The 25,549-nt window shown below is 33.6% G+C and overlaps 1 protein-coding gene across 2 annotated transcripts in view; it reads right to left on the bottom strand.

Annotated features, from left to right (window-relative positions):
- Nucleotides 1–7,550: 7,550 nt before the first annotated feature.
- hb (zinc finger protein hunchback) overlaps nucleotides 7,551–25,549 on the bottom strand; it is a 175,490-nt gene continuing 157,491 nt past the window's right edge. For both annotated transcript variants that reach the window (XM_085806632.1, XM_085806633.1), the window contains exon 2: nucleotides 7,551–14,867. In XM_085806632.1, the coding sequence (XP_085662758.1) occupies nucleotides 11,883–14,738 (2,856 nt within the window). In that variant the 5' untranslated portion in view covers nucleotides 14,739–14,867 and the 3' untranslated portion in view covers nucleotides 7,551–11,882. The remainder of the gene's footprint in view (nucleotides 14,868–25,549) is intronic.

Raw genomic sequence — 25,549 nt, 5'->3', positions numbered from 1 at the left:
AAAATGATCTACTATTACTAAAAGAAAACGATTTTTATTTAACTCGCTCTGGGGGAAGGGACCAAGAAGATCTATGCCTAAAATTTCATTCGGAAATGTAGCGCGAATGCTATTTAAGTACCCGGTCGGGCTGTAATTAATATCATTTATTAAGTGACATTGATTGCAGGACCTGACATACGCAGTTACTATTTTGTATAATTGCGGGAAATATACCGCCTCGCGTACCCTTTTTTAAGTCTTTCTGACCTCTAAATGACCCGCTGTTTTCGCGTCGTGTAATTCCTTCAAAATGCTTAATCGAAGCGAGGCTGGGATGACTGGTTTATACTCAAGATTTTCGTTTGTTGTTTTCGTATAAAATAATAAATTATCTATTATTTCATGGTTTTCTGCTCTATTTCTTATCGCATCGATATCTGTGTGCTCAAAGCTTTCGGGGTCTTTCAAATATGCATAGATATTTCCAAATTCAGGATCAGCTTTTAGTTCAGTGATAATCGTATCTCTAGAATCTAAAATTTTTGAAGTCAACACAGCGCATTTAAGTTCATTTCCTTCATCGTCCAGTTTTATACGAGAAAGTGCGTCAGCTACATTGTTTTCCTTACCCGGTTTATATTTTATTATTAGATTATATTCTTGGAGTTTTAAAGCCCATCTTATTAACCTGGACGTTAGGTTTTTCCCCGAGTAAAGTCTACCAACAGCCGCATGATCCGAAAAGACTGTTACTGGCGCTTTGCCGAAATAAACTCGAAATTTGTGTACAGCCATTAATACGGCTAATGTTTCTCTCTCTGTAGCTGTATAATTTTTTTGTGTCTGATTCAACGTTTTACTAAAAAATGCCAGAGGATGGCTATTTTGCATAAGAACTGCCCCACCGCATAGTCTGACGCATCTGCTGCAATTTCCAGGTTTTCGTCCCCCTCCGGGAATTTTAAAACAGGGGCATTGATGAGCGCTTCTTTTAATCTTTCAAAAGCTGTGTTTGCTTCCGCTGTCCACGTAAATTTACCTTTCTTTCTTTTGATTACTAAGAGTGGTTCAACAATATTAGCGAAATCTTTTATAAAAGACCGATAGTAAGAACATCACCCAAGGAAAGAAGAAAGTTTCTTGGCGGTGTTGGGCGGTGGGAAATTCTTGATAGCTTTTAATTTTGAATCTTGCGTTTCTATACCCTTTTGCGAACTTTTATAACCGAGATATTTAAGTTCTTTAGTTGCGAACTTGCATGTTGAGGCGTTAATTGTAAGACCGGCCTCTTTTAATAATTTAAAAACTTGTTCTAGATCATTAATGTGTTGTTCCAACGTACTACTCGTTATAATTATATCATCTAGATAAATTAAAGTTGATTTTCCTAGGACAGGCTTTAGAACAATGTCCATAGCTCTCTGGAATGTTGACGGGGCCCCACACAACCCAAAGGGCATGCGTAAAAATGCATAAGTGCCCGATTTTGTCATAAACGCGGTTTTATGTACGTCTTCGGGTCTCATAGCTATTTGATAGTAGCCAGAAGTTAAGTCCAAAGTAGACATGTATCTTGTCGATTTGATCTGTCTAATGATTTCCTCTATAACCGGCAAAGGGTAAACTGGGAATTTAGTAATACTATTTAGTTTTCTGTAATCGATAGCAAACCTCCAAGCCCTTTTATCCGAAGGAGGAAACTCGTTCTTTTTCCTACATAGTATGACTGGACTCGCGTACTCACTATTTATGGGCGTTATTATTTTATTCTTTAACATCTCCTGAATATGTTTTTCGATGATTACGTCTTTTTGTTTGTCATAACGATATGGTTTAGTCCTACAAGGTTTTTCGGCAGTTAATTGTATCTGATGCGTAACTATCTGACAATTTCCCGGTTTTTCTGAAAACAAGTTAGCAAAATTACTCACCACTTGCTGGATGGCTTGCCTTTCATGGTCATTCAGATGGCTATGGTCCACTTGCGGTGTCTCCACAGGTTCCACCACCCTCTGGTCCATCTCCAGTACCACGGAACTGTCTTGAAAATTCAATTTGGACCTCGCGGCCCTTAAAAACTCCATACCTAAAATAAGAGAATTTTGCAGATTTTTCACTACAAAAATTAATACTTTGAGGCTTTCCTCTTTTACCTGTATGTTTAATGATAATTTCCCGATGCAGTGACATGTTTTTCCTTGCGCCGCTATAATTTCCGTATTTTTGGTTTTAAATAATCGTACCCTATAAAAATTCTTTTTGAAGAAATTTTCGCTCATAAAATTCCCTTCTGCTCCTGTATCGATGAGGGCTTCTACTGGTACATCGCCAACCAGGACTTGTATAATTGGTAGATGTGAGTTTTTCACGATGACCGTATTTAAATATCTTTTTGAGGGTTTTTTTAAAACTTCCGGAGTCTGGACCCTCCCTTTCACAGGCCCCTCTACTCGTTTAAAGCTTTCCTTTCAATCTGTGCCTTCTGGGTACGCGGATGTTTATTTTCGAATTTTCTTTTTGGGCCTTGACCTTCGAATTTCGATGAGTTAGCTTGATAGCTCTTTCCCCCATAAGAGCGATTTCCATTTCTGGCTTCCTCATTTGAAGATTTCCTTCGGGTTACTTTGAGAATACGTTGCCCCTCTAGCTTTTTCCGATATTCTGCGATTTTGAACCTTCACCGCCAATTCGAAGAGCTCCTGCAATGTGCTTGGGTTTCTAATTTCGAAGTAGTCTTGAACAGCGGGTAACAATCTTGGTAAGATTATTTCAATAATCTCCGCATCGGGTTTCTTCCTATACAGCATATCCGTCAGCTTAATTTTTCGTAGAATAAAGTCCGTCACTTCTTCTATATTCTGATAGAAACTATATAGTTCGGCTTCCAGCCTTGCTTGATCTTTCACTAGGTGGGCTTTACTAACGAAGGATGCTTACTAACTATGGGGAAGGCCTTTACTAACGATTTTTTGAAATTTTCAAATGTATATGTCTGGCTTCCAAATTCCCCTAATAAAAATTTGCCTATATTTTTCCACCATAGCGCGGCCTGTCCTCTTAGTGTGGATGTGGCGATGGCAACTTTTTGTCTTTCAGGAACAGGGTAGAGCTGAAAGTGGTTTTCTAGACCTTCTAGAAATACCGCCACCGAATTTTTTCCGTCGAAATGGACGTTTGGCTTGATTGACGCTCTCAAAGTCTGGACCAGGTATCCAAATCCTTCCAATTGGCTTGTCATTTCTTGGTGTTGTCCAGCGGCTTCCATCCGATTTTCGGCCATTTCAGTTCGACAAGTGTTCGGGCACCAATGTACCGTTGCGCGCCTCCAACCTGCACGCAACCAAGAGGTGACTGTGAAAACTGGATAAAAGACAGAGTCTTGTTAAGGGTTTAAGTCCCTTTTTATTCAACGTAATAAATTACAAGTGCGTGCTCTTGACGCTCACAAACTGCGCCAACTCAGCGGTCAAATAAAAATAATAACCTGAAAAGAAACTAAAGACAAGACTCTAACTACGAGGCTCTCTAAAAGTAACTAATCTCACCGCGTTTTACAATACCGCTGCTAATTCAGCAAACTTGAAGGTCACGTTGAACGATTAACAATACTTCCAGGCAAGCACACAGGCCGAAACGCGGGGTTCTTCAATATCTGGCTAACTACCTCCGCGCTCGTGAAGTAAGAACAGCACACCTTGAACTCGTTTCCTTTCTATTTAACTCAGAATACTTCCGCTGATAATTTGAATCCTTGCGCGTTCTACTAAAATTTACATACTCTGGCATTGGCAGTTCCAGGGGAAAAGTAAGGCTTGACAGGAAAGGTAGTTTAAACTTAAAATAAATGTTAGTTAAAATAAATATAAATCCTACAGGACTAAAAAGAGTTTATGATTAGAAACATCCCAAATAAATTGATAAGGATTTCATAATTATAAATTAATGTTGCTGCTTATAAAAGAAAAAAATTCTTATTCCTGTTATTCTACAACGAGCGAAGTATGTTTCTATGCTTTTTAAATTTTAAACTTTTCTGCTATGAAAATATTTTATTCAGCTATAAAATCAAATATTTCTTATGAATTCCCGTTTTTATCTGTTTATAATTGCCAAATGATTTTTAAAATAATGGAATTCGAATAATGTTATAATCATTAGATTAACAAAAATAGCTTTTAACTCAAGTAAAGAATCTTGTTATATTTTGAAAACTTTTTCTCTACTCTCAATCTGTAAACAATTTAAAGAAAAAAATAGAAACAATGGGAGATGGACAATGCACGGTGATTAGAAATTTCAAATTAGTTACTGAAAATATGCTTAAAATGCCATCACCTTAACCAGTTAACTGTGATTGACGAGTATACTCGTCATGGAGAAGAGGCACGATTTTGTGTATTGACGAGTATACTCGTCATGCGTATAAAGCAGTGTAAGCAACGTAATAGAAACAGAGAAAAGAAAAATAATAACAAAGAAACCGGAGCTAATGATTGATTATAATAAAAAAAATGGGTGGAGTGGATATGAACGATGGAATTATCGTAGCGTACTCCACAGCAAGAAAACGACTCAAAAAGTACTACAAAAAGATATTTCTCCATTTCTTAGACATTATGTGTCTGAATGCATTCATATTATATAAAAAAAAAATAATGGAACCTTTTTGCTCAAATTTATTGAAGGCACTTTTGCGACGTATCCAATTAAAAGAAATAAATCGACACAGACTCGGCGATTTAGACCTAATATAAGCCAATTAGGCGGGAATCATGTTTCGGATTATATACCTGGAACATTGGAAAAAAACAACCCTACGCGAAGGTGTTCGCATTGCTACAAACGTAAGATCAGGAGTGAATCGCGTTGCTGGTGTTCGATTTGCAAAGTCCCATCGTGTTTAGTACCCTGTTTAGCTGAATATCACTCCACAGCAGGAATTTAAATTCTGACTTTAATATGTATAATATTTAATTTATTGTGTTTTTAGTTTAATATGTATGTAATATATGCTTATGTTAACCAAATAAGTAAATATTCGTAATAAAATTTTCAATTTTATAAAATAAACCCATTTTTTTTCATCCAATATCTTACCAGCGCAACTTAACTCTGTGATTAACAAATATACTCGTCATGGCTCGATTCTGGCGATACAAAGTGCGCATTCTTAAAGGAAAACGCCACAGTTAATTGGTTAAAGCAGTTTTGCGTAAAAAATCTATCGTAATTTCTCACATTGAACTAATAACATTGAACTCACATTGAACTCGATAATCAGATACAGTCCATTTCCCCCACTGCAACCTGTAACTGTATCCATGTCATTCAGTAAAACATATTGGTAGAGTGTATTCCCAACTAACGTTTATGTCTCTTATATTGTCTCGATAGCTAATATCTATAATAAAAATAATTTCTGTTAAATCCTGAAACAAAATTTTTCGCCTTTCGTTTATTACTGTTTGCATTTTGAAATTATTACACGTATAATGACATTACTAAAAAATTAAGTTAGTGATCTGTATAAACAAGCGTCCTAGTGCGAAGATGTTTTCGATGAATTATAAAATTTCCGACCACACCTTAACAAATTATGATCAAAACTTATCAGTGCTTTGCATTTTCAGATTGCTTGTTTAATACCTTATGGTAAAGTACTATCTGCCTGAAAAGAAGATGCCTTAATGGAGGACCTTTTAAGCGAATCTGCCTCTCATCGACTATGCAGTCACCTAATTCAGAAACCCTCGCATTTTCCGAAATGATGGAAATTTTAATAAACTGAAATACAATTGTGGAAACACTGCTCTTGCTAATCTGTTGTAATTTCAATGGTGCTCTTGCTAATGCATGAAATACAATTGTAGAAACATTGCTGTATGAATGAATGTATTGAAAGATAAGTCAATCTTATCCCTTAGAAACATACTTTGTATTAACTTTATTACTCAGTCTTTTGAGTGGCTTTCTCATTTTACTGGAATGTTTTTCATAATTAAATAAGCAACTTTTTTTTATTGGTGCATTAACATTTTGTATATTTTTTCTTTTCCCTTAAAAGTGAGTTCAAATCAATCTTCCAAATTATCCCACGACGTAGCAGAACTATTTTATCGAACGCCATCTAGTGGCAACGAGAACAACTTACGGCAGTTATCTCCAACTGCGATCGGGATTTGTTCTCGAATATCGTCTCCGTAATTCGATATGTTAGGTGTTCCATTTGGGTATATGTACTGTTTTGATGTATATTTTCTTTGTGACTGTTTCTGTGCTCTGTTAATAAGTACTTTTAGAGTTGTGTTTATAGAAGAGAAAACGGAAGTAGTCCGTTCTGTAGAAATTAGTGATATTAATTAATATGCTAAATTTGGCAAATGGTCGTCAAATGTAAGCTGGCTGAAGATATCGGATTTAAGAAAAAGTTTAACGTCCGAATAAGTTGGGCCAAATTGCGAGGTGTTGGCTAAATGAGAAGCTTTCATTTACTTACAACTTGCTTCGTTCCCTTTCCTCGGGGGGGGGGAGGGATTACAGTTAATTTTCCACCAGTAGAAAAGACATCAAACCTTCATATTAGGCATGGAGAAACCACGAAAACTCCTATGTAGTCAGTCCGTTCGCCGGGATTCTAACTATCAACGTCCATCGGCCACTAGTAAGCGATAAGTGAAATTGATATGAAAATTTCTGTCGTTAATGTCAAGAATATTATTAGTGGTCGTATATGGTGCTAGTACATATATATATTATATTCAAGCTCAGGGAAAAAGTAGAGACATCAACTCAATCTTTAGCTTTACAGAGTCAATTTCTGGTTTGAATTAATGTTAAATTTATTTAGCAAAATGTTAAGGAAGGAAAAAAAGAGTAAAAAAAAAAAAAAAAACTTATAGGAACGAAATGTGGGAAGCTCAAAACTTGCTCTAATAGGATAGAGGTTTTTCAAGAAACTGTTGTTTTGAACAAGTTACTGGTACTTCATTTTTTAGCTTGCTAAATCCATCCTTTTATTAAACACTCAATAATAGACAAAGATCAGCAAAACAACCAACAAGGAAAAATGAAAAATCTTTCTTTGCCATTCAACCCAGCAAACTAGTTAAGCTTCTTATATTCTGAAAATGTTTTCATATTTCTACAGTTATTTCCAAACAAAAGATCGAAAAGGTAAATTATTTCTTATTTGGGTTTTAGCACACCGATTATTACATTTTCGATCATAATTTAGTGCATTTTTATAAAATTAGTTCTCTGTATAAATTAATACAAAGGAATATGGAACTTTGAAAAACGTTTTGAAGTAAAAGAAACTTTCCGGGCAAAAAATAAATTACCACTAAGAAGTAAAGAATAATAAGAAATCTTTCCAATTTCAATAGCAATTACTCCCTTCTTCCCTGTTTTAGTGTAAACTAGAATTCGGTATGCATAATTACGCATACATACGAACATGCACAAAACAACAATACGAACATGCACAAAAATTTATTATATTTATGAAATTGGAGTCCAACTCCCTTCAAACGTTCATAAACACACAACTTTTCCCCACTTTATTTAACTGGCATATTAACTATGCTGTGTATTCATTAAAAAATTTAAAATGCAAGTGAAATTTCTGGAAAACTTGAATATGTCTAATGATTTTTTGAAATATTAAACTTTAAATGCTGAAATAATGATATCAGTTTTCATCCAGACAAATATTTTTATTATACATTATGCACAAAAAATTTTTATGCATACTTTTACATAAAACAAACATATCTTATGACATATACATTTACGTTTTCATGACATAACATAAAAGTTTAATGAGATAACAGCATGCTTGAGAATTAAATACCATGTCTTAAAATAAAAGTTCTTAGAATATTCAGCAGTATTTTTGCTTGTTAAGGAATAATTTAATGAAAAAATTTGGCATATATAACTAAAATCATGATGAGCTAAGTTTTCGCGGCATTTAACCGAAATAAATATTACCATTGTTACTTTGGTAATTTCAGTAGCTACTAGATGGCAGCACTAGAAGTTTTTACTTGATTTAATAAATTTTCTTGTATTTAATTGACACATTTTTACAGTGCGTAAGTAATATATAAAAATATTACTTGTATCGGTTAAAATTCTAATTATCTAATTTTCGTAAGATAAAGTCTATTATGGAGATGAAAAAATATTAAATCACAGAATCATTTAACAATTAAAACTTTTTAAAATTATTCTGTGACAGCTACTTGAGGGTACTGGTTTAAATTTCCTCTTTAGTTATATATACATTAGACTCGCAATTCTAAATCGAATAGTAGCATGTTTAAAATTCCTTAACTATTATTTTCTGATTTTAATAAGTATTTTTTTTCCGTTATTAAAAAATAACAATACTGCTGAACATATTTTAAGATGTAAGATTCTGATTTCCTTTCGGGACATTTCATTATACAGCTCCCTGAGAATCCCATGGATATCAGAAATATAAAAATCATGGCACATAATTACGTAGGTTTTTAACATTTATTGTGAGAGCGGTAATTTCGTAAAGTGATTAAGAACAGGAGTCGTCATTGTGGAATGATTTCCTTTCAGGATGTTAATCTAGGATTAGCTGTTTGTCGGCAAATAAATAGCGTTTAGAAACTGGTAAAGAAATCTCGTATTTCTGAACACACGGGATATCCTGCATTGTTCAAGCAACCGTAAAATGAGTTTAATGCAGTTGTGTTTAGAAATACATTGAAAGTTTTAAACTAAGAATTTTAACGAAGAACATCAACTTCTAAATTGTTTCGAAAATAAGGGAAAATCTCTAATTTTTTATTTTAAAAGAACTGTATTGGCAATTTCTGTACTTTTCACCTAGTACTGTGGTTGCCACCGCTAATTTTTTTTTTTTTTTATTGGCCGAGGAGTATTACGAACTGGTGTGACTTTACGTAAGAATTAATTATCTTTATAGTTCTTTTCCCCTTTTCAACTTTGATTTTTTTAAATGAATTGACACAGTGTTGTAAATATTAACTTGCATTCTATGCCTAATAAAAAATTTCATTTAAGTGTCTTCGTTTATTGAAGGAAACTTATCTACATTTTAAGTAACACTTATAACTTACTGTACTTAAAATAGTTATAAGTAATAATAATAGTACTTAAAATAGTTATAAGTTCTATAACTGTTGTATGTACTATTGCAGTACTGATATAAACTATTAAAGGTAAACAGAATGCCAATTTAATTAACGCTTATTTTAATTTTGCTTGTATGGTTAGACAATAGTACTCATCAGATAACATCTGAAACAATTAATTTATAAAAGATATAGTTAGACCGTCTCAAACGCAACTTTGGCTGGCATTCTGCCAAAACACATAGACTCATCCAAAAGGGTCACTATTACTTGCTGCGACGTGAAAGGTCAGGTGAAAGTCTTCTATTCTCCAGAAAGAGAGAATTTATATGCTCGAGCGAAAGAAAGTCCCCATCCTTCCACCCTATTTTGAGAATAATTCTGTCCGAATGCCGGATGCGTGTTAGCGCTCATGGTCGCGGATGTGGTGATCGAACTATAATTTAAATGTACTTTTTAGAAAAAAGCTAATCCTTTAAAACAGTTACAAAAAGAACAGCGTTTGTTTATTCGTTGTTCTTTGTTGAACTCTGCATGGTAAAAGCTATGCTATAACTCCATGTGACATTTTAATTATTCATGTGATAAGTAGAATATATAGTAATTGAAGAGAAATGATGACCGAATATTTACAAAACCCGTATGCATCAATTATATTTTTAACAGAGATCCAAAACTTCTTTTTAATACGTAATAAAACACGCTTGTTACGTATCTTATTCTAAAATTGGCACAAAACACAGATCAAAGCTCTGAGAACAAACACAAAATTTACATTCATAATTTCAGTAAATAAATATATTAGGAACTTTCAATACAGTTACACTTAAATGGTAACGAGATTTCATCTTTCAAAACCAAACAAAACATCACACTTCAAAACACATATTAAAGATTAATAACACAGTACTTTCTATTAATTAAAAAAAACTCATTATGTGCTCTTTGTGAAAGGGTTGTCACTTTTATAAGTTCATAATGGTAAACAACTGAAAATATTGTAGCGAATTTGAGCAATTTCATTTAAAATTATTAAACTTCGCATTTTAAAACTGACGTTATTAGTATATTTTCGTGTTAAATTTTTTTTAACTGGTAAATTTGCACGATGTGTCAAAGAAAAAAGTAGTTATTTTTGTAAGAAATATTTTTTTGAAGTGCTTATTATTCGTAAAAGAGTTTACACTGATGATTGAAATAAAGATGCATATTGTTTTATATTTTATAGAAAGGACTATGAAGCTTCTGAAACCTGATCAGAAATACATATTTTGTTGCCTTCTACTTTTATAAAATAAGACTGAAATAATAGACTAGCGTATACTCTAGCGCTCTGTCCCAGTCTTTCTATTGAATTCTGCGGAGCACAGTTGCATTAAGACACACGTGTTCTTAAAATTCGGTATGAAGACAACTTAGTCTTGCAGAACGAAACAGATATGTACATTAAGTGCAAGGATTTGGAAAAAAAAAAAAAAAAAATCTGAATTCGTTGAGTAATTATAAGTATTGTTTATATCACAGATTGCACTGCAAATGAAAAAAAGTATTTTGTTATCCTGATATTTATTCCAGAAGAGTGCCCTTTTTTTTCCTTTAAAAATATTTATGGATATGCACGTACTTTTTTTATGTTTCAGTTGTTTCTCAGCTTTGTAATAGATAACGTATGCGCTGGTAGATTTTCTAATAGAATGTTTCCATTTAAATCAGTGTAAGTGGCATTTACAGCTGTGCTTCGGTTTTTAATTTTAGTGAGGATATATATATATATATATATATATATATAAAGTTATTTAAAAATTAAACTAACGAATAGGAAAGATTGCTTTGCTTTTAATTCGAAAACGCAGAAAACGAGCAGGAGCACTTATTGAACGTATGGTATTACAGGAACTTAATGCCTCGAGTTATCTTTCACAATGCCACCAAAACGCATTTTTTCGCTATAAAACAGTTTGTTAAAAAATATATCACACAAATCAATATACAACAGTTTAGATATAACATGAGACATAACAATATAGTTTGAAATTTTGATTTTCAGAATGCCGTAGCGCATTATGTATAAAGAATATTGCAATTAATTCACCAAAATGTTATAACGGGAGTGACTAGCGGTAATTTTTTGTAGACAATATGAACTTTTGATTTTTTCAACAATATCATGAGTTCTTATGACATGCTACTCTACATATAGTAGCAAAGTGTTAATTTTTAACAACCCATGAAGCAAACAATTTTTTTCTTCTTTTCATAATGTTCCAAACTACAACGCTATCATTTCAAAATTATTCCTTGAAAAATACATTTGTAACTTAACAGTTCCATAGGTTTCATAATAACCAATGTTCACCTTTCTACAGACTGCAAATGAAATAGAAAAAGACTTTTTTTTTTTAAAATAGCAGTTTTTGGAACTGTCGCTTTGTTTGCAGTTTCAGAAAAGAAGAGTCCGTCATATTCAAATGTATGATGATGAAAGCAGATGAATATTCGTCACTTCATAGTAAAGAAAAAACGAACTTCTTAGTTTTCAAAAACATCTAACATTTCTGGACTTGATTGATGCTTCAAAAATATTCTTTTAATATTTCTTTCAAGTTACAACAGTCTATCACAACACAGATATGTTTCTGAATAAATAATGGTAGAAAGGAACATGAAATCCGTTGAGGAACTTAATACTCTCACAGACTGAGATTTGAAATGCAAATAGTTGAAGCATTTTCAGTTACTGATAATTTCCATTTCTGTTCATTCATTTTATTGCAAGTGAGCGGCACGTGCAATATGAAGAAAAAAATCTACTTTATTTTTATTCTTTTGTCCGCACATATTGCATGTGAATGGATCCCCATAACCATGATAGCCCATGTGCATTGAATGCATGATGCAGTCTCCGAATGTCATGTCACAGTGTGAGCATCTGTAAACTTGCGGCCATTTTAATGCACCCCTACTTGTATCATCTTCAACATGCAACTCAACTTTCGGCACAAGAGAAGAAATGTCTGTTAAACTGTCATTTTCACTTGATAGCTTCCTCTCCCTGGAGTTCTGCATGCTAACTTTTTTTGGTACAGGAACTGAGCTATTCTGAGTAGGATACTCAGCACGCATGTTATGATGAATATCTTGATCACGATTTCCATTTTCTGCATTTGTATTTGTAGCACGTATTGTGGCTTTCGCTTGCACTGGAGATGAGCTTTGTACTAATTCAGGTGATAGGAACTTTGCTGACTTTTCGTTTGGCACAAATAAGTTGTATTCTGTATCTGTCTGAGAGAATGGAATTTTCCCCAGAGCTTTAGAAATATTAGTTTCGGCAGGTTGCATTTCATCATACTGGATGTAATGATCGATTTTAAATGCCTTGCCTTTTCTTCTGTTTCTTGTATGGCAGTTGGAAGACATATTAGCTATAGCCGTCGTTGAGGTCTTCCTTTCAAAATTTTGATTTTGGGTATTACTCGTGCTTTCATTCCTTGTATCTAACAACTTTGTATTGCTCAGATCAAGAGGATTTTGAGCATCAAAAATGTTATTAACTCTGCATTCAATCTCTTCACTTTGCCTCTCTGATGTTTCTGAATGCTGCTGCCGGGAAGAATATGATTTTTCGGATTTGTGTTCCACAATAACTCCTCTTTCCTTTTCGTCAGATTCTTTCTCTTGGTTTATTGCATGTGTTTTACAGTTTGGAATCTTGTCTTCTTTGTCAACCTTTGGAACTTGGTTATTATCGCTACGTATGGTGCTTATTTCGTTTTCATCTTCGCTTCTACTATTAACAAATTCGTGGTTATTTATCACACCGCCAGATGTTTCGTTTACTGTTGATGTATCATATGACTTGAAAGAGTTATCTCTGTCTCTTCTTGTACCATCTGAAGAAAAATGTTGCTGATTTTGTGGGTAGCAATTCAGTACTTTGGAATGATTCGGTAAAGGAAGTATGGATTCTGAATTGATGCCATAAAGTTTAATTAGGTCTTGATTATCATTAGCAGCATGCCACGCTATATGCCTTTGTTGTATTTCCTGCTCATCTGTTGTAAAATCGCATAAAAGGCATTTATAAGTATTGCCGCGCTGTTTGCTGAAGGAAGACATGCCATGGGTTATTGCGTTATATGAAGAATTAGCATGTTTTACTCCAAAAGAAGGCATATGAGATGTATTATTTGAACTATCTATTGATACAGGTGGCCTTATGAACATACTGTTATGGTAACTATTAAAAATGGGACTTGTATACATTAAATTTGGAAGCAATGAAACAACTCCTGGATAATTCACGGGTTGAGGACTAGGAACTATAGCTGAAGTAGGAATTGGATGATTTTCAGAATCTTCCGAGTGCTTTTTTTTCTTTGTTTTAGGACCTCTCCGAGTTCCATAAACATCAATCACAGGATAAGGATTTGGAGTGCCATCTGTGTTCAATACAGTTGCTGGTTTGTGTGAATATTTTCTTAGATGTAGTTTCAAACTGTGGCAGTACTTCGTAGCATACGTGCAATTAGCACATCGGTACTGATAGATATTTGAGTGAGATTTCATGTGACTGTTTAGCATCGATTTATTAACGCAACTGTAATTACACTTGGCACATTTGAATGGTTTGGACCCGTAATGATTCCTAAGGTGATATTCCAGGTGATGTTTGTATTCCGTTACAAAAGGACATTGTGGGCAGGTTAGCAACTTCTCGAGCTTGATATGATTTTTACTGTGCTCCCAAAAATCCTGCTTTTGATATGCTACAAAATCGCACTGTTTACATCGGAATGTTCGAGGCTTTCCGTTTCCCGAAGAACTAACACTATCGTCCATGGATTGTTCACCACCACTGCCATCTGTTCGAGGAACTCGTGTACCTGCCCAACTGTCTGGCGGGGTCTCTGAATGAAAGTCTTTAATGTGGCGTTTCAATCGGCCTTCAGTTCGGGAAGTGTAATCACAGAAAGGGCATTTCTGATCAAAATGCAGATTCATATGAACATTGAAACTCTGTTTTGAATTCCCTGAATAACTGCAGAGATGACATTTATAAAGATCATTTCCTTCATAGAATACGCAAGATTCTTCTGTTGCAGAAATCATTGTTCCATTCAAACCAGGAGGGCTGCTATTTTTTGCTGGAGAGTAACTAGAACTAATTTTTCTCCCTAGCGGTCCTGTCTTTTCTAATGAACATTGTAATTGTTCTAAAGGATTCTGGGGTTCTTCAAGATCTTCATGGAATCCAGATAGATCATTCGGCATCAACTCACTTTCATCGGAAGAAGAATCCATCATACGAGGCTCTCGTAATTCATAACTTTGGTTCAATCTTCCATTTAGGACTTCTCTGTGTAGTGCAGGGGATGAGGATGCCATCGAAGTTCCGGGACTTGAGAGTGGAGATTCGCGATTCTCTCTGGATTGCTCGGAATCAGGAACTCTGTCGGAACTCTTCTGCTCCATTTCTTCGTGTGTGATTTGGGGAGTCATTCTGGCCTCAGCTTCTTCGTAGTTATTTACTTTTGAAAATTCAACTGAAGATGATATAGAAGTTTTACACTCAAAAGTCATACAAGAGCGAAATTCTGTCATGAAAGCAGTGGTAGCCATTAGAGCTATTTTATGCTGGAAAACTGTGCTGGATACATCTTATGCCAGTTCCTCGTCTATGATAATCTCTAGTTTAGCTGGAAAGCTCAGTCAATGGAGAAGTTGCCAAATATATAAAACCGAATGCATCTGTAAGAAAAGAAGAAAGGGATATCAAATTAAAGAAATATTGTTTCCTAAATAAAAAATTTATGTACATATAAAACCATATATATAAGAGAGAAACTGTCTGAAAAGTCTAGATCCATTTTATTGAAAATGTTGAATTGTTTTTCTTGCGCCTAAAACAAATCACGCTGAAGACTAACCAAAGAACTGCTCTTTTTTAAAACAAAAATCAGAGGTTTAAGCTATGTTGATCAAAATGTGTTTTAGCAGAAATTCAACGAAAATGTTCAACAAAAGCGAATGCTAGGTAATTGGTCAACAGATTTAAAAAAACCGGATGTGTGCTGGTTGATCATCAAGATGGCCATCAACACGAGCACAGACTGTTTAAAAGATTGAAGGAGTGCCTCAAGTAAACTATGAAAGTATATCGCATTTTGTTAATATCGTGCATAGTTATTTTGGTGCTGCATCTTTTGATCATTGGATTGAAAGAGATTTAAAAAGAATATGGACTCTATGTTCATCAAAGCTAAAAATTTTTAATTTCTCCGTCTGGATTTCACTGGAACATAAAGTATTAACCAATTGAACCTATGTATTAATCAAATGAAATTCCCAATTCAAATGTTATGAATAAAATTACCAGACCACTCGCTAGGATTTGAACCCATATCGAGCTATCAGTGTACAGTGGCGTTAATGCTCGTCCGCTAAGTGGCGGGAATTTTGCGTAGAACTGGGAGAATGTATATTGATATGTACTCAAATTATTAAATATCTACGTATTCCATTTTTCTGAATTGTTATTTACATTAATAAATATTTTCCCCAATAAAATGGATAGATATTTTTCTAAAACACAGTATAATTTCAAAATCAATAACCAGTTTTAAAAATAAAATAAAATCTTGAGAGTGAAAATTGCATCCACGAAAATATTAATTTTATTTAAAATCAAATACTTCATAAAAATTGACAAGTGTTAGTATGTATATCTCGCTAATTACATATTTTATCGCACATCTGTGCGTTTACGTTACTTATGAACTATTTTAAAAGGCTTGGTACATGACTAAACTTGTACTAAAAGCGTCTTGAATTTCCGCTGAAATCAACAGTAAGACGATTTTATAACTGCAGCATTTCGTGGCTAATAGCCTTTTATACTAAAAGAGTCTTACTATGATAAAAGAATTCCTACTTAAATCAGGATAAAAATGATTATAACTGTGGCATTTTTAATGCATAGAATTAATCTATGTGTGTGTATTGCTAGAAGTGAATATTATTTGACGTTCTGTTTAAATCAAACGTATATATTTCTAAGTTGCGAAAAGTGTGCATATGTTCGGTTATATAAGATATTCTCGGTTATATCAAGAGAAGGTAACTTTTGCAATTTAAAGCTTACATTTGTTACATCAATTAAATCTAGTGTTATTTATTTCAAGATTAAATAAGCGAACGACTAAGCTAAATTGTATTAAACAGAACTGTAATTCTGATTTTAGTTTTAATGTGTTCTAGATACAGTTCCTATATAAACAACAACGGTGATTCATCATTTTAATTATTTCATTTCTAAACTGCAACTTATAAAACTATGACCACATCAACTCTATCTCTGTATTAACATTATCTAGCCCTTCGACAGTAATTTATAACAAAGGGATCCCTTGTTTTGGAGAGGGAGTGTGTACCCTTCCCAGTAAATACTGAGTAATCGACCGGAATTAAGAGGAATTATTCTTTCAGAAGCATCCCCGTGATTTCGTGCAAAACAGCATACTTTGTCATTTCCCGTCAATTCCCATGCTCTGTAACTGCTTATCCTCCCCTGCACTGAAAAGAGCCATTCCTTTAGCAAATATGATTGGCGGCGTGGATGTGTATGTATATGTATATGTATCTGTATCTGACTGATAGTGCATTAAACGTAGATTAAAGGATATATATATATATATATATATATACACGCCGACAAAGCGAAAGACAATTACTGGAAATCGCTCTATCCTGTATATGTGTTTTACTGTTTATCTGGTTGCTCACATTATATGATACTCTATGTAAAAGTTCTGTTTCGAATTTTTATAGTAAGTTAGAAATAAAAAGCTTAGCTACAACGTAAATTAAGAAAAATCATGATTAAATCGAAAGCGTATTTTATTGATCAGGAGTGAATTTTTTTAGAAATTGTGAGTTTTGGGACATACATAGAGAAGCACATCGACTGATTACAGTAAAAATAGCCAAATTCACAAGTATATTCTTAGAGATACAAATTATTCAGCGACCCCATTTACTAAGAAACACTTCGGATTCGGATTCAATTTCTGTCAATACCCATTTACCCAAGCCCCAAGTCAGTACAATTTTGTCAGATGCAAGAGAAGTCTGAATACGGTACTTACGTACTATCGCAACCATTTTAGTCGCAAGTCGTCAGATTTTCAGAATGAGAAATTCTGGTAACCATGCGCATGAAATTCTTCGGTTTTAACAAGCAACTTTGCCATTTTCATATGCGTTCCATTTATTGCGTTTCATGTTCGAAGAAGTTTTATAGACAAATCGGGATTTTATTTTTCGTAAACTGAATTTTGTAATAGGCGTATGTGGGATTTGCCTGCAATGGAAGACACTGTCATAAAATTTATACAAAAATATAGTAATGTACGCTAAATAAATTAAGACAGGTGCTTTAAATCCGTAGCATGATGTCATAAAATTTCCACCAGAACAAAGACGCAAAAACTCACTAGGTTTGGTTTGGTTTGGCTAATTTAATTACGGCAAAGCACACGAGAGCTATCTGCATAAGGGAAGGGATGCCTTCATGGAGGAATTTCTAAGGAAAAACTGTCTCGCATACACGTTACACATGCGAAAAACCCCGAAAGCCAGCCCATTCGCTTCGAACCCCGGGCCGAACTACCTGTGTTCAGCGACTTTATCGTTCGGCTACTAGTGGACTAAAACTCGGTAGGAACTAGGCGCATTGGTTTTCAGGATAAATATCGAAGAAAAGCGTAAAAAATATTATATTGAATAGCATATATGCATGTTTTAAATAATTTTTTGCAATTGTAAGTCATCACTCTTTTCCTACTGTTAAAGACTGCCAAACTGTGCCCAGTTGGTTGTGCTAATATATAATTATTCTGAATACTATCATAAAATTTTCACAGCTTTTTATTTTTTACGTTAACACCGTATTCAAGATTTCACCCTTCTATACATTTGGCAAAAAGTAATATTCAGTATGAAGACCGACACAAACTTTCAATATCATAAGAGAAAAATCAGTCAATGAATGAAATGAATTTCCTGTGTGCATTACACTTTCATTTAAGAAGATGCTTGCAACAGAATTAGCGAATCGATTCATAAAGCACACATGGTTGCCAGGACATTGCAACAACTCAAAAAAGTAGTACTAGCACAATATGTGATTTTTGCAATTAACTCGCTGCTGTTTTTTGCGACTCTGAAAACTGATGTGTCCTTTGTTTCTCTAATTTATAATGATCATAATCTATGCAATGTATTTCAGAGAAAGAGTACTTTATAATAAATGCAATAATTACAGCATGAGATATGATTTTTAATTCAATATGTCTTGGTCACATAATCAAGCATTAAATTTATAATCTCTGATGGAATTTTAAGGTTTCTAGCTTTAAGTTTAATTAATAACATCTTTCCGGTATTAGATTACTGCTAAAAAAATGATGCAATAAAAATGGCTCAGTGAAATAATCGTAAATAAGATATATTTTAAATAGTGCAGTTATTTAAATTTTACGTGCTTCTCCACTAACTTTAATAAATGGTAGAAAATAAGGATCTTTATATTACAGCCAATAATGAAAACATCTGAAATCATTCATTTGCAGTAACGAAATTAATCATTGAAATAAATGTACACTTACGCAGTTTAAAATCCCGAACTATTGATTTATTTTATGGATTCTTTATATTTTTGATATTTATATTCATTGTTTACATCCGACGTATACTTTCTTCCTTCTGCGAAATTTATCGCACATGTAACAAATTTTGGGCGAAAAAAAACTAAAATTCAGAAGAGAATTATTCTTAATTTTTAAAAAATAATTCACGTTCAGCTATTATGGAAATATGTGCTCGTTATTTGTAATCTTAAAAAAAAAAAAAAGAAAAAGAAAAGTATGCATAAAGCACGTACACAGTTTTTTTTTTAGAAGCACGTTTCTGATTTTTTAAAAGGTTATTAAATTATTGTAATCACTTATTTACTGACACGAACCGATTATATATTTTCTTCCGATTTCACGAACCGATTATATATTAGATTATTATATTTTCTTCCTTTATGTTTCGTTAATCTCTAAAAATTTGAAATTTTCAAATACTTCGTTTTAGCCGAGGTTATTGCATTAATAAACTGCAAAGCCTTTTACAAAATTTCACGAAGGTTACTTTGAAATTTTTCATGCACATTGTTCATTAAACATGCCGATGAATATTACTTGATAAACTCAAAACTAACACGATATCATCAAAAGGATTAACAATTATATAACGATGTCTGTAATGAAGAGTCTTGTAGCTCTGAACGATTTACAATAAATGCAAAATCTCAAGGGGGGCGAGAACAGGGTAAGGTTCCCTCCCTCTTTACTGCGCGCCTTCTTGGTGTAACTGAAAATGTGAAAGCGATGCAAAGAATGCTATAAAAGCTTAAAAGATACTCAATACGCCACGAATAGAGCAAAGAAAGTAACAACATATTGCGATAATTGTAAGGGCAAACCGGTACTTTGTTTAGCCTGCTTTAAAAAATTGCATAGAAAAATTAATACAGTAAGACCCCGCTTAACGCGGGGGATACGTTCCATCAAAGTAGAGCGTAATGCGAAACAGCGCTAAACGAGGCTATCTTTACATGTAAATATTGGGGTTAGGGGAAGATGGCTAGGAAATTGGTTAGGTATTAAATTTAAAAAGTACGTTTTTTTAATAAAAATAAAACCAAACATTTATTTCTTAAAGCCCAAATTAATACCACATTATTATTTCTTGCAAAAATAAAAACAAAATATAAATAAAAAAACGAATATTCTTAAAAAAACAATTAAAATTCTAAGTCAGTCATATTTAGTTAGCCTTCTGCCTTTTCAGTGTTCTGCCTTTTTGTGACAAAAGCATCTAATGTTGTTTGCCTTTTTCTTTTGCGTTGTTCTCTTAAAAGTTCTTCATAAACGGATAGAGCATCTCTAACACCACGCCTTACTTTTGAGCTCCTGTCAAAATTCGGATCATTTTCAATGAATTGATCCATTATTTCAGTTATGGTAGACAAACTCCTTTTTACAAACGCCATCGAAAGTTCTTTTTGCTCTTCTTCTGAATCACTGCTGTCAACATTTTTGTTTTCTTCTTGTTCAGTTAATTCCTTGAGCTCATCATTAGAAAGACTAGCCACTGCTTCTTGAATTATTTCTTCGACAACTTCCACATTTACCCCTTCAAAATATGTCTGTACAATACCGCACCAAACAAGAAATACAAGTACACTCTTTCGGATATGTATTTGAAACCTATCGCTGCATAATATTTCGGGGAATCCCCGTATGCTGCGAGCGATTTCGTGGAATCCCAGGGTTGAAATAAAAGAGCGCTAAACCGAAACAGCGTTAAGCGGGGTCTTACTGTAATTATATTTAATTTTATAAGTTACATTTTAAGTTATTTGTTTTGTATTGAATGTGTGATTATAATGTTGAAATGTTAATGTATACTGTTGAATAATTATAAAATGAAATAAAATTTCGTACTACGTATTTGCTGATACACAAGCGTGACCCATCGGCGAGTCATGCCGATCAGCGGAACAATCAAGCAGTGGGTCATGCCCCACGAAACAGACAAGTATGACCCACCGGCGGGTCAAGCCGGCGTCAACGTGTTAAAACATGTAGAACTTCGTCGCTGAAAAATAAAATCCGTAGAAGTGTTATGCCTTGGAAGTTGACGATGACAGAAACGGGAAAAATTTAGAAGGCGCCTTCGGCAAATATTGCTACTTCAAGAAAAGTAATAACTAAAATTTATTTGCAAAAAATATTTGTGTAAAAAAAATTTCTCGTAAATTTACTGGAAGGCAGGAAGAGTTTAGACAGCCGCATATTTTAAAGGTCAAATGTAATTTTCGATTACAGCAGTAAATTTATACCTACTTCTGCGTTAAATACATAAGTATTCTTCATTGTAATAATATTGTTTTATTACATTTGGCAAGAAAAATGAACAACGTACGAGAAAGATTTCCTCTCCCCTGAAAATCAGATGTTGCAGGGATATACGTGTACCGTTTGAAGTTTCCTTTCAGAGATTTTTCATTCATAAATTAAAGCATTATTTCAAGGTTACGTTCCAGTAAACGCTTTTGAGAGTATCGTACATTGTTATTTTCAGAAAAGCATAGCAGCGAAAGTTACCACAAATAGAAACTAAGAGGGAACGTCATACTTCTCAAAGACATTTGTAGCTGACTGAAATCCTTCAGCTGTAGTTTTGCTTTGTTCTTTTATGACAGTTCAGTGGGAAAGTTAGCAGGCATTATTCTCTTTCAGTCTCTCCCTCTTTCTTTTGGCGGGTTTTAAAGTTCCAGGCCTCATCAATTTTCTCCTCTCGATGGGCAAAATAGAAACGCATTATGTAATATCTGACGTACCATTTTATTTTCCTCTAGTTCAGAAGATTACTTGAATGGCTTGAATGGTAATTTTATCTGTAAACTATGCCATGAAGGAAAACCACATGAGTCTTTTCAACCGATAACCCCACCACCCTTTTACTTTACTTTCGTCACTCATTCATACGACTGCGCGTGAATGAAACGAAAGATGACGTAATGAAATTGCTCTTGAAAAGGGTAGGAGTTAACCAATCGTAATTGATCGAAACCATTTGAGCAGTTCGAAATTATCCAGAAAGGGGAGGGGATTAGACAAGATCGTATATGATGGTTAAATAAATATGGAAAAACACAGTTAAGGCAGTTTGTTCTCGTATTTCTTCGTGAAGACTTTCTGAGGCTGATCGGTTTTTATTTATGTTACAGTATAACTAGAAAATCGCGGAAATCCCACGCAGAAAACCCGTGCACAGGGAATGTTGAATTACAGTATTTAGAGGTTGTTATCCATTCGGTAATTGATGGCATTGTATATGAAGTTTATTTGTTTATTTACAATACAATATCTCATCCGAGACTTCTCCTAGAAACACAAATGAAAGGGGGGAATAACTAAACGATTTTGTACTACTTATATATAGTATTATGGCGTTAGAAACATCTTTTATTAATTGCCATAACGCTACACGATTTAATGTCTAACAATTACATGCAGCATTAAAAAAAAAAATATTAAGGCATTTTGGAAAAATTTGTGCTAATGTAAGTGCTTTATACATTTATGGAAAGGAAAAGGGGAATGATTTAAAAAATCATGCGGTTATGATCTTAGCAAGAGCAGGGAGCCTTATAATTACTATTTATCTATTTTACCAGTGCCCCAAGCACTACTTTCATCACTGCTAAACGATCATTCTCCCACCTTTTCCCAAACTTGAAAAAGACATTTACTTAAATTTAAATTATTTTTAATGGATTTTATAAATTAAATGAGAAACAGTACAAAAAATGCTGATAAACACCAAATCTTAAAGGATGAATTTACCATTCATAAATCATAAAATTGAATCAATTTAATCTGAGAAATGAAAGATGAATTATAATAACATGAATATAAGTGTGTTTATTTGAATTCTGCACTGTTACTTATTATGCAAGGAAAATCTACAAGAAAATATATATAGCTACGTTAGATGAAGACAATGAAGTCTAGAACTATTTTTACGATAAATTTTAAATAAATTTATTTATTGAATTTTTTTTTTTTTTTTTTTCCTTTTCCAATAATAAACTTTAAGCTTAACACGACTTTATAGGCTACACTTAACAATCCAAATATTCTTTTACACTGAATTGTTTAAAATGCAGTCATAGTATCTATATTTAGCAAGGTAAGGTAACATTAATTTTTGCTTATATTCTAAAACCAGCAGCATTTTTTAAAAGAATTTTTTCAAAATAATATTCAGTTTTACAAAAAAGATGTTTTTATAAAATAATCTAAACATTTTCACTTATATAATTCAAAATTAATTATAAAACATCTAAATTACAAGTACTGGAAGAGAGTAGGTATTTTATTTGATAATCAAATGACAAATATACCTGCGTCTGCTTTAATTACAAAGAACATGCAGAATATTACAAAGAATTTACTTTTTTAATAGTAAAATGACGAATTTTATTATGAAAAAAGATAAATAACTGCAATGTGCTTTATCATTTACAAATAAATTTGATATTAAAAAATTTGAATTGTACGGAAATGTATCTAACCACTAAAAATTATGAAAAAAATTATATCGGAAAAATTTGCATTTTACTCATGCATAAAATATCGATCGAACTTTGATTATTAGAGAAAATTAGTCTCATTTCGCTGAGTAATCTAGAAAAATCTCTACTCGACAGATTACAGTACAATGTTTTTTAGGGGGACACAACTACATAAAAAACTTTTTTTTTAGTGAGGGGGAGCTTTTCTTTACGGTTGTAAGATAGCTTTCGATGCAAAAGAAAGTGGGAAAAAATTGACTAATTTCAGCTAGTTTATTCGCACTGCCATTACTCTACAGTTTAATACCATTCAAATAGCTTCACCATAAGGGAAAATGCCCCAAATTCTAAACCATATATTTAAGTGGGTGGGTAAATTTAACGAAAATAATCAGTAATATCAACAACGAAGAAGCTTGCTATTATATATGAACTAATTTTTTCCTCCCGTGCAATTCAATTAATTAAAGTCGGAAGAAAAGGTTTCGCGGAATATTTTTCTTTCAAACAAAACGTAGAATTCTGCAGAAATATATGAAAGGAGAGAAAAAAAGCGGGAAGAAAAAATGGAAGGCCTCGAAAATTCAGGGAAAGGATAATTAAATGGGATATATAAAGAGAAGTGGAATTCCACAACTAGCAGTCATAAGAAAAAATTTTCTTTCCTGAAATTTAAGTTTCAAATACTCTGCCTAGATGGCGCCACTATTCCCTTAAGTCATTTGCTTCTGAAAAGAAGTCCTGATAGATAATTCTAAATTCAAAGTACGTTGTTCCATTAAGCAGAATATGAAAGACATAATTCCTAACACAGGTGTGCCACATTAATTAAAATATAGATGATACTGACAGTGGACGATATAATCAAAATAACAAATAATTAGAGTTTAACTTTTAAAATTGAAAAGGGTCGAGAGATATGTCACTGGTTCTTTCCAAATGAAATTTATTCACACGGACATTTCGCAAAGCTTTTCCTAACAACTATACTCAACAAGCAACAAAGCAATAATTCATGAACATGTCATCACCAATGGATTAGATCCCAATCTTGAATTCCTGTCGAGCTCTTGTCACTAACCTGATGACAATTGTGGGAATAAAAGCGAGAAAAGAGTAGGGAACATTTTACCCCACAATTCTTCATTAATGCCCGCCTTCATTCCCAAGTGTCCCGATTAAGTCTTCAAACTGTGGTGTGCCCTGCACAGCTGTTAGTATGAAAGGGGTCGAGGGGTGGGCATACTTAGGGTGGGTTAACGGTAAAAGTGGGAAATCAGATTGTGGAAAAAGCAATCAAGATGGAAAACCGCAGGGACATAAATTTTCCGAAGACCCCACCGGCAGAGCCATCTACCTACCCCCTTCCTACCATGGCCTGACACCGCAAGGCTAATTTGTCTGGACTCCCCCATCTGTCTTGAAGAGTTTCGATGGCCAGCTGCCACGCGACCCAACGGTTAAAGGTCAACTTTCACCATCCTTTTCAAGCTTCAAAATTCAAAAACCCTTTTTGCAACAATACCGACAAGTCATTAGTTCAACCGATGTCGTGCGGGGTCTGGTCGTGTGGCCGATAAATTATGTCTGCAGAAATATAATTTATGCTGCAACCGGTTGAAAGTTACCCGTTGAGGTTGTTCAACTCTTTAGCGCTGAATGTCCCCAACAGCTAGAAGCTTGAAAAATATCTTAGTTTAGATGAACAAATAAACTAAACCTTTCTTCTTAGTTGTCTCAGTTACTTTTACAGGCAGTATCTATTAAAATGGACATTCAGGAATATCAGAAGGAAACAAAAGATTAATTACGAGTAGGCATCTTCATATAGGCACACACAAACTCTGATTTGGGGGAAGCTTTAAATACATTTTGCTACTTACCAAACCAAAGTGGCATTTTATTTGTTTTGTCTGAATGAATCTAATCCACCCACCTCGTTAACCTGCACAGAAATTCAGGGAAATTTCAGTGGATGTTTTGAGTCAATAGAATTCTGAATAATCGTTTGTATCTGGATAAGTTAGGTACATTATTTATTTTTTTATCTGTTTGTTAGGCACCAGTGATGTTGAATTTTATGGGATAAGAATACAGAAGAACAGCTTATTCTTTTCGCGATAACTATCTATTCAAAGTGTATTAAAAATCAAAACCAAGTGGGAAATCTTTGAATCAATCTGTAAATCATAAAAACTTCCAGAGGTCTAGGTGGCTAATGTACAGAAAAAAATATTAA

Source organism: Stegodyphus dumicola, chromosome 12 (assembly GCF_044657685.1).
Source record: "Stegodyphus dumicola isolate Sdum_Otavi_A_Nest chromosome 12, ASM4465768v1".
NCBI classification, from domain to species: domain Eukaryota; kingdom Metazoa; phylum Arthropoda; class Arachnida; order Araneae; family Eresidae; genus Stegodyphus; species Stegodyphus dumicola.
The sequence above is the reverse complement of the archived record's forward strand: the minus strand, read 5'-3'. Positions and strand labels throughout refer to the sequence as shown.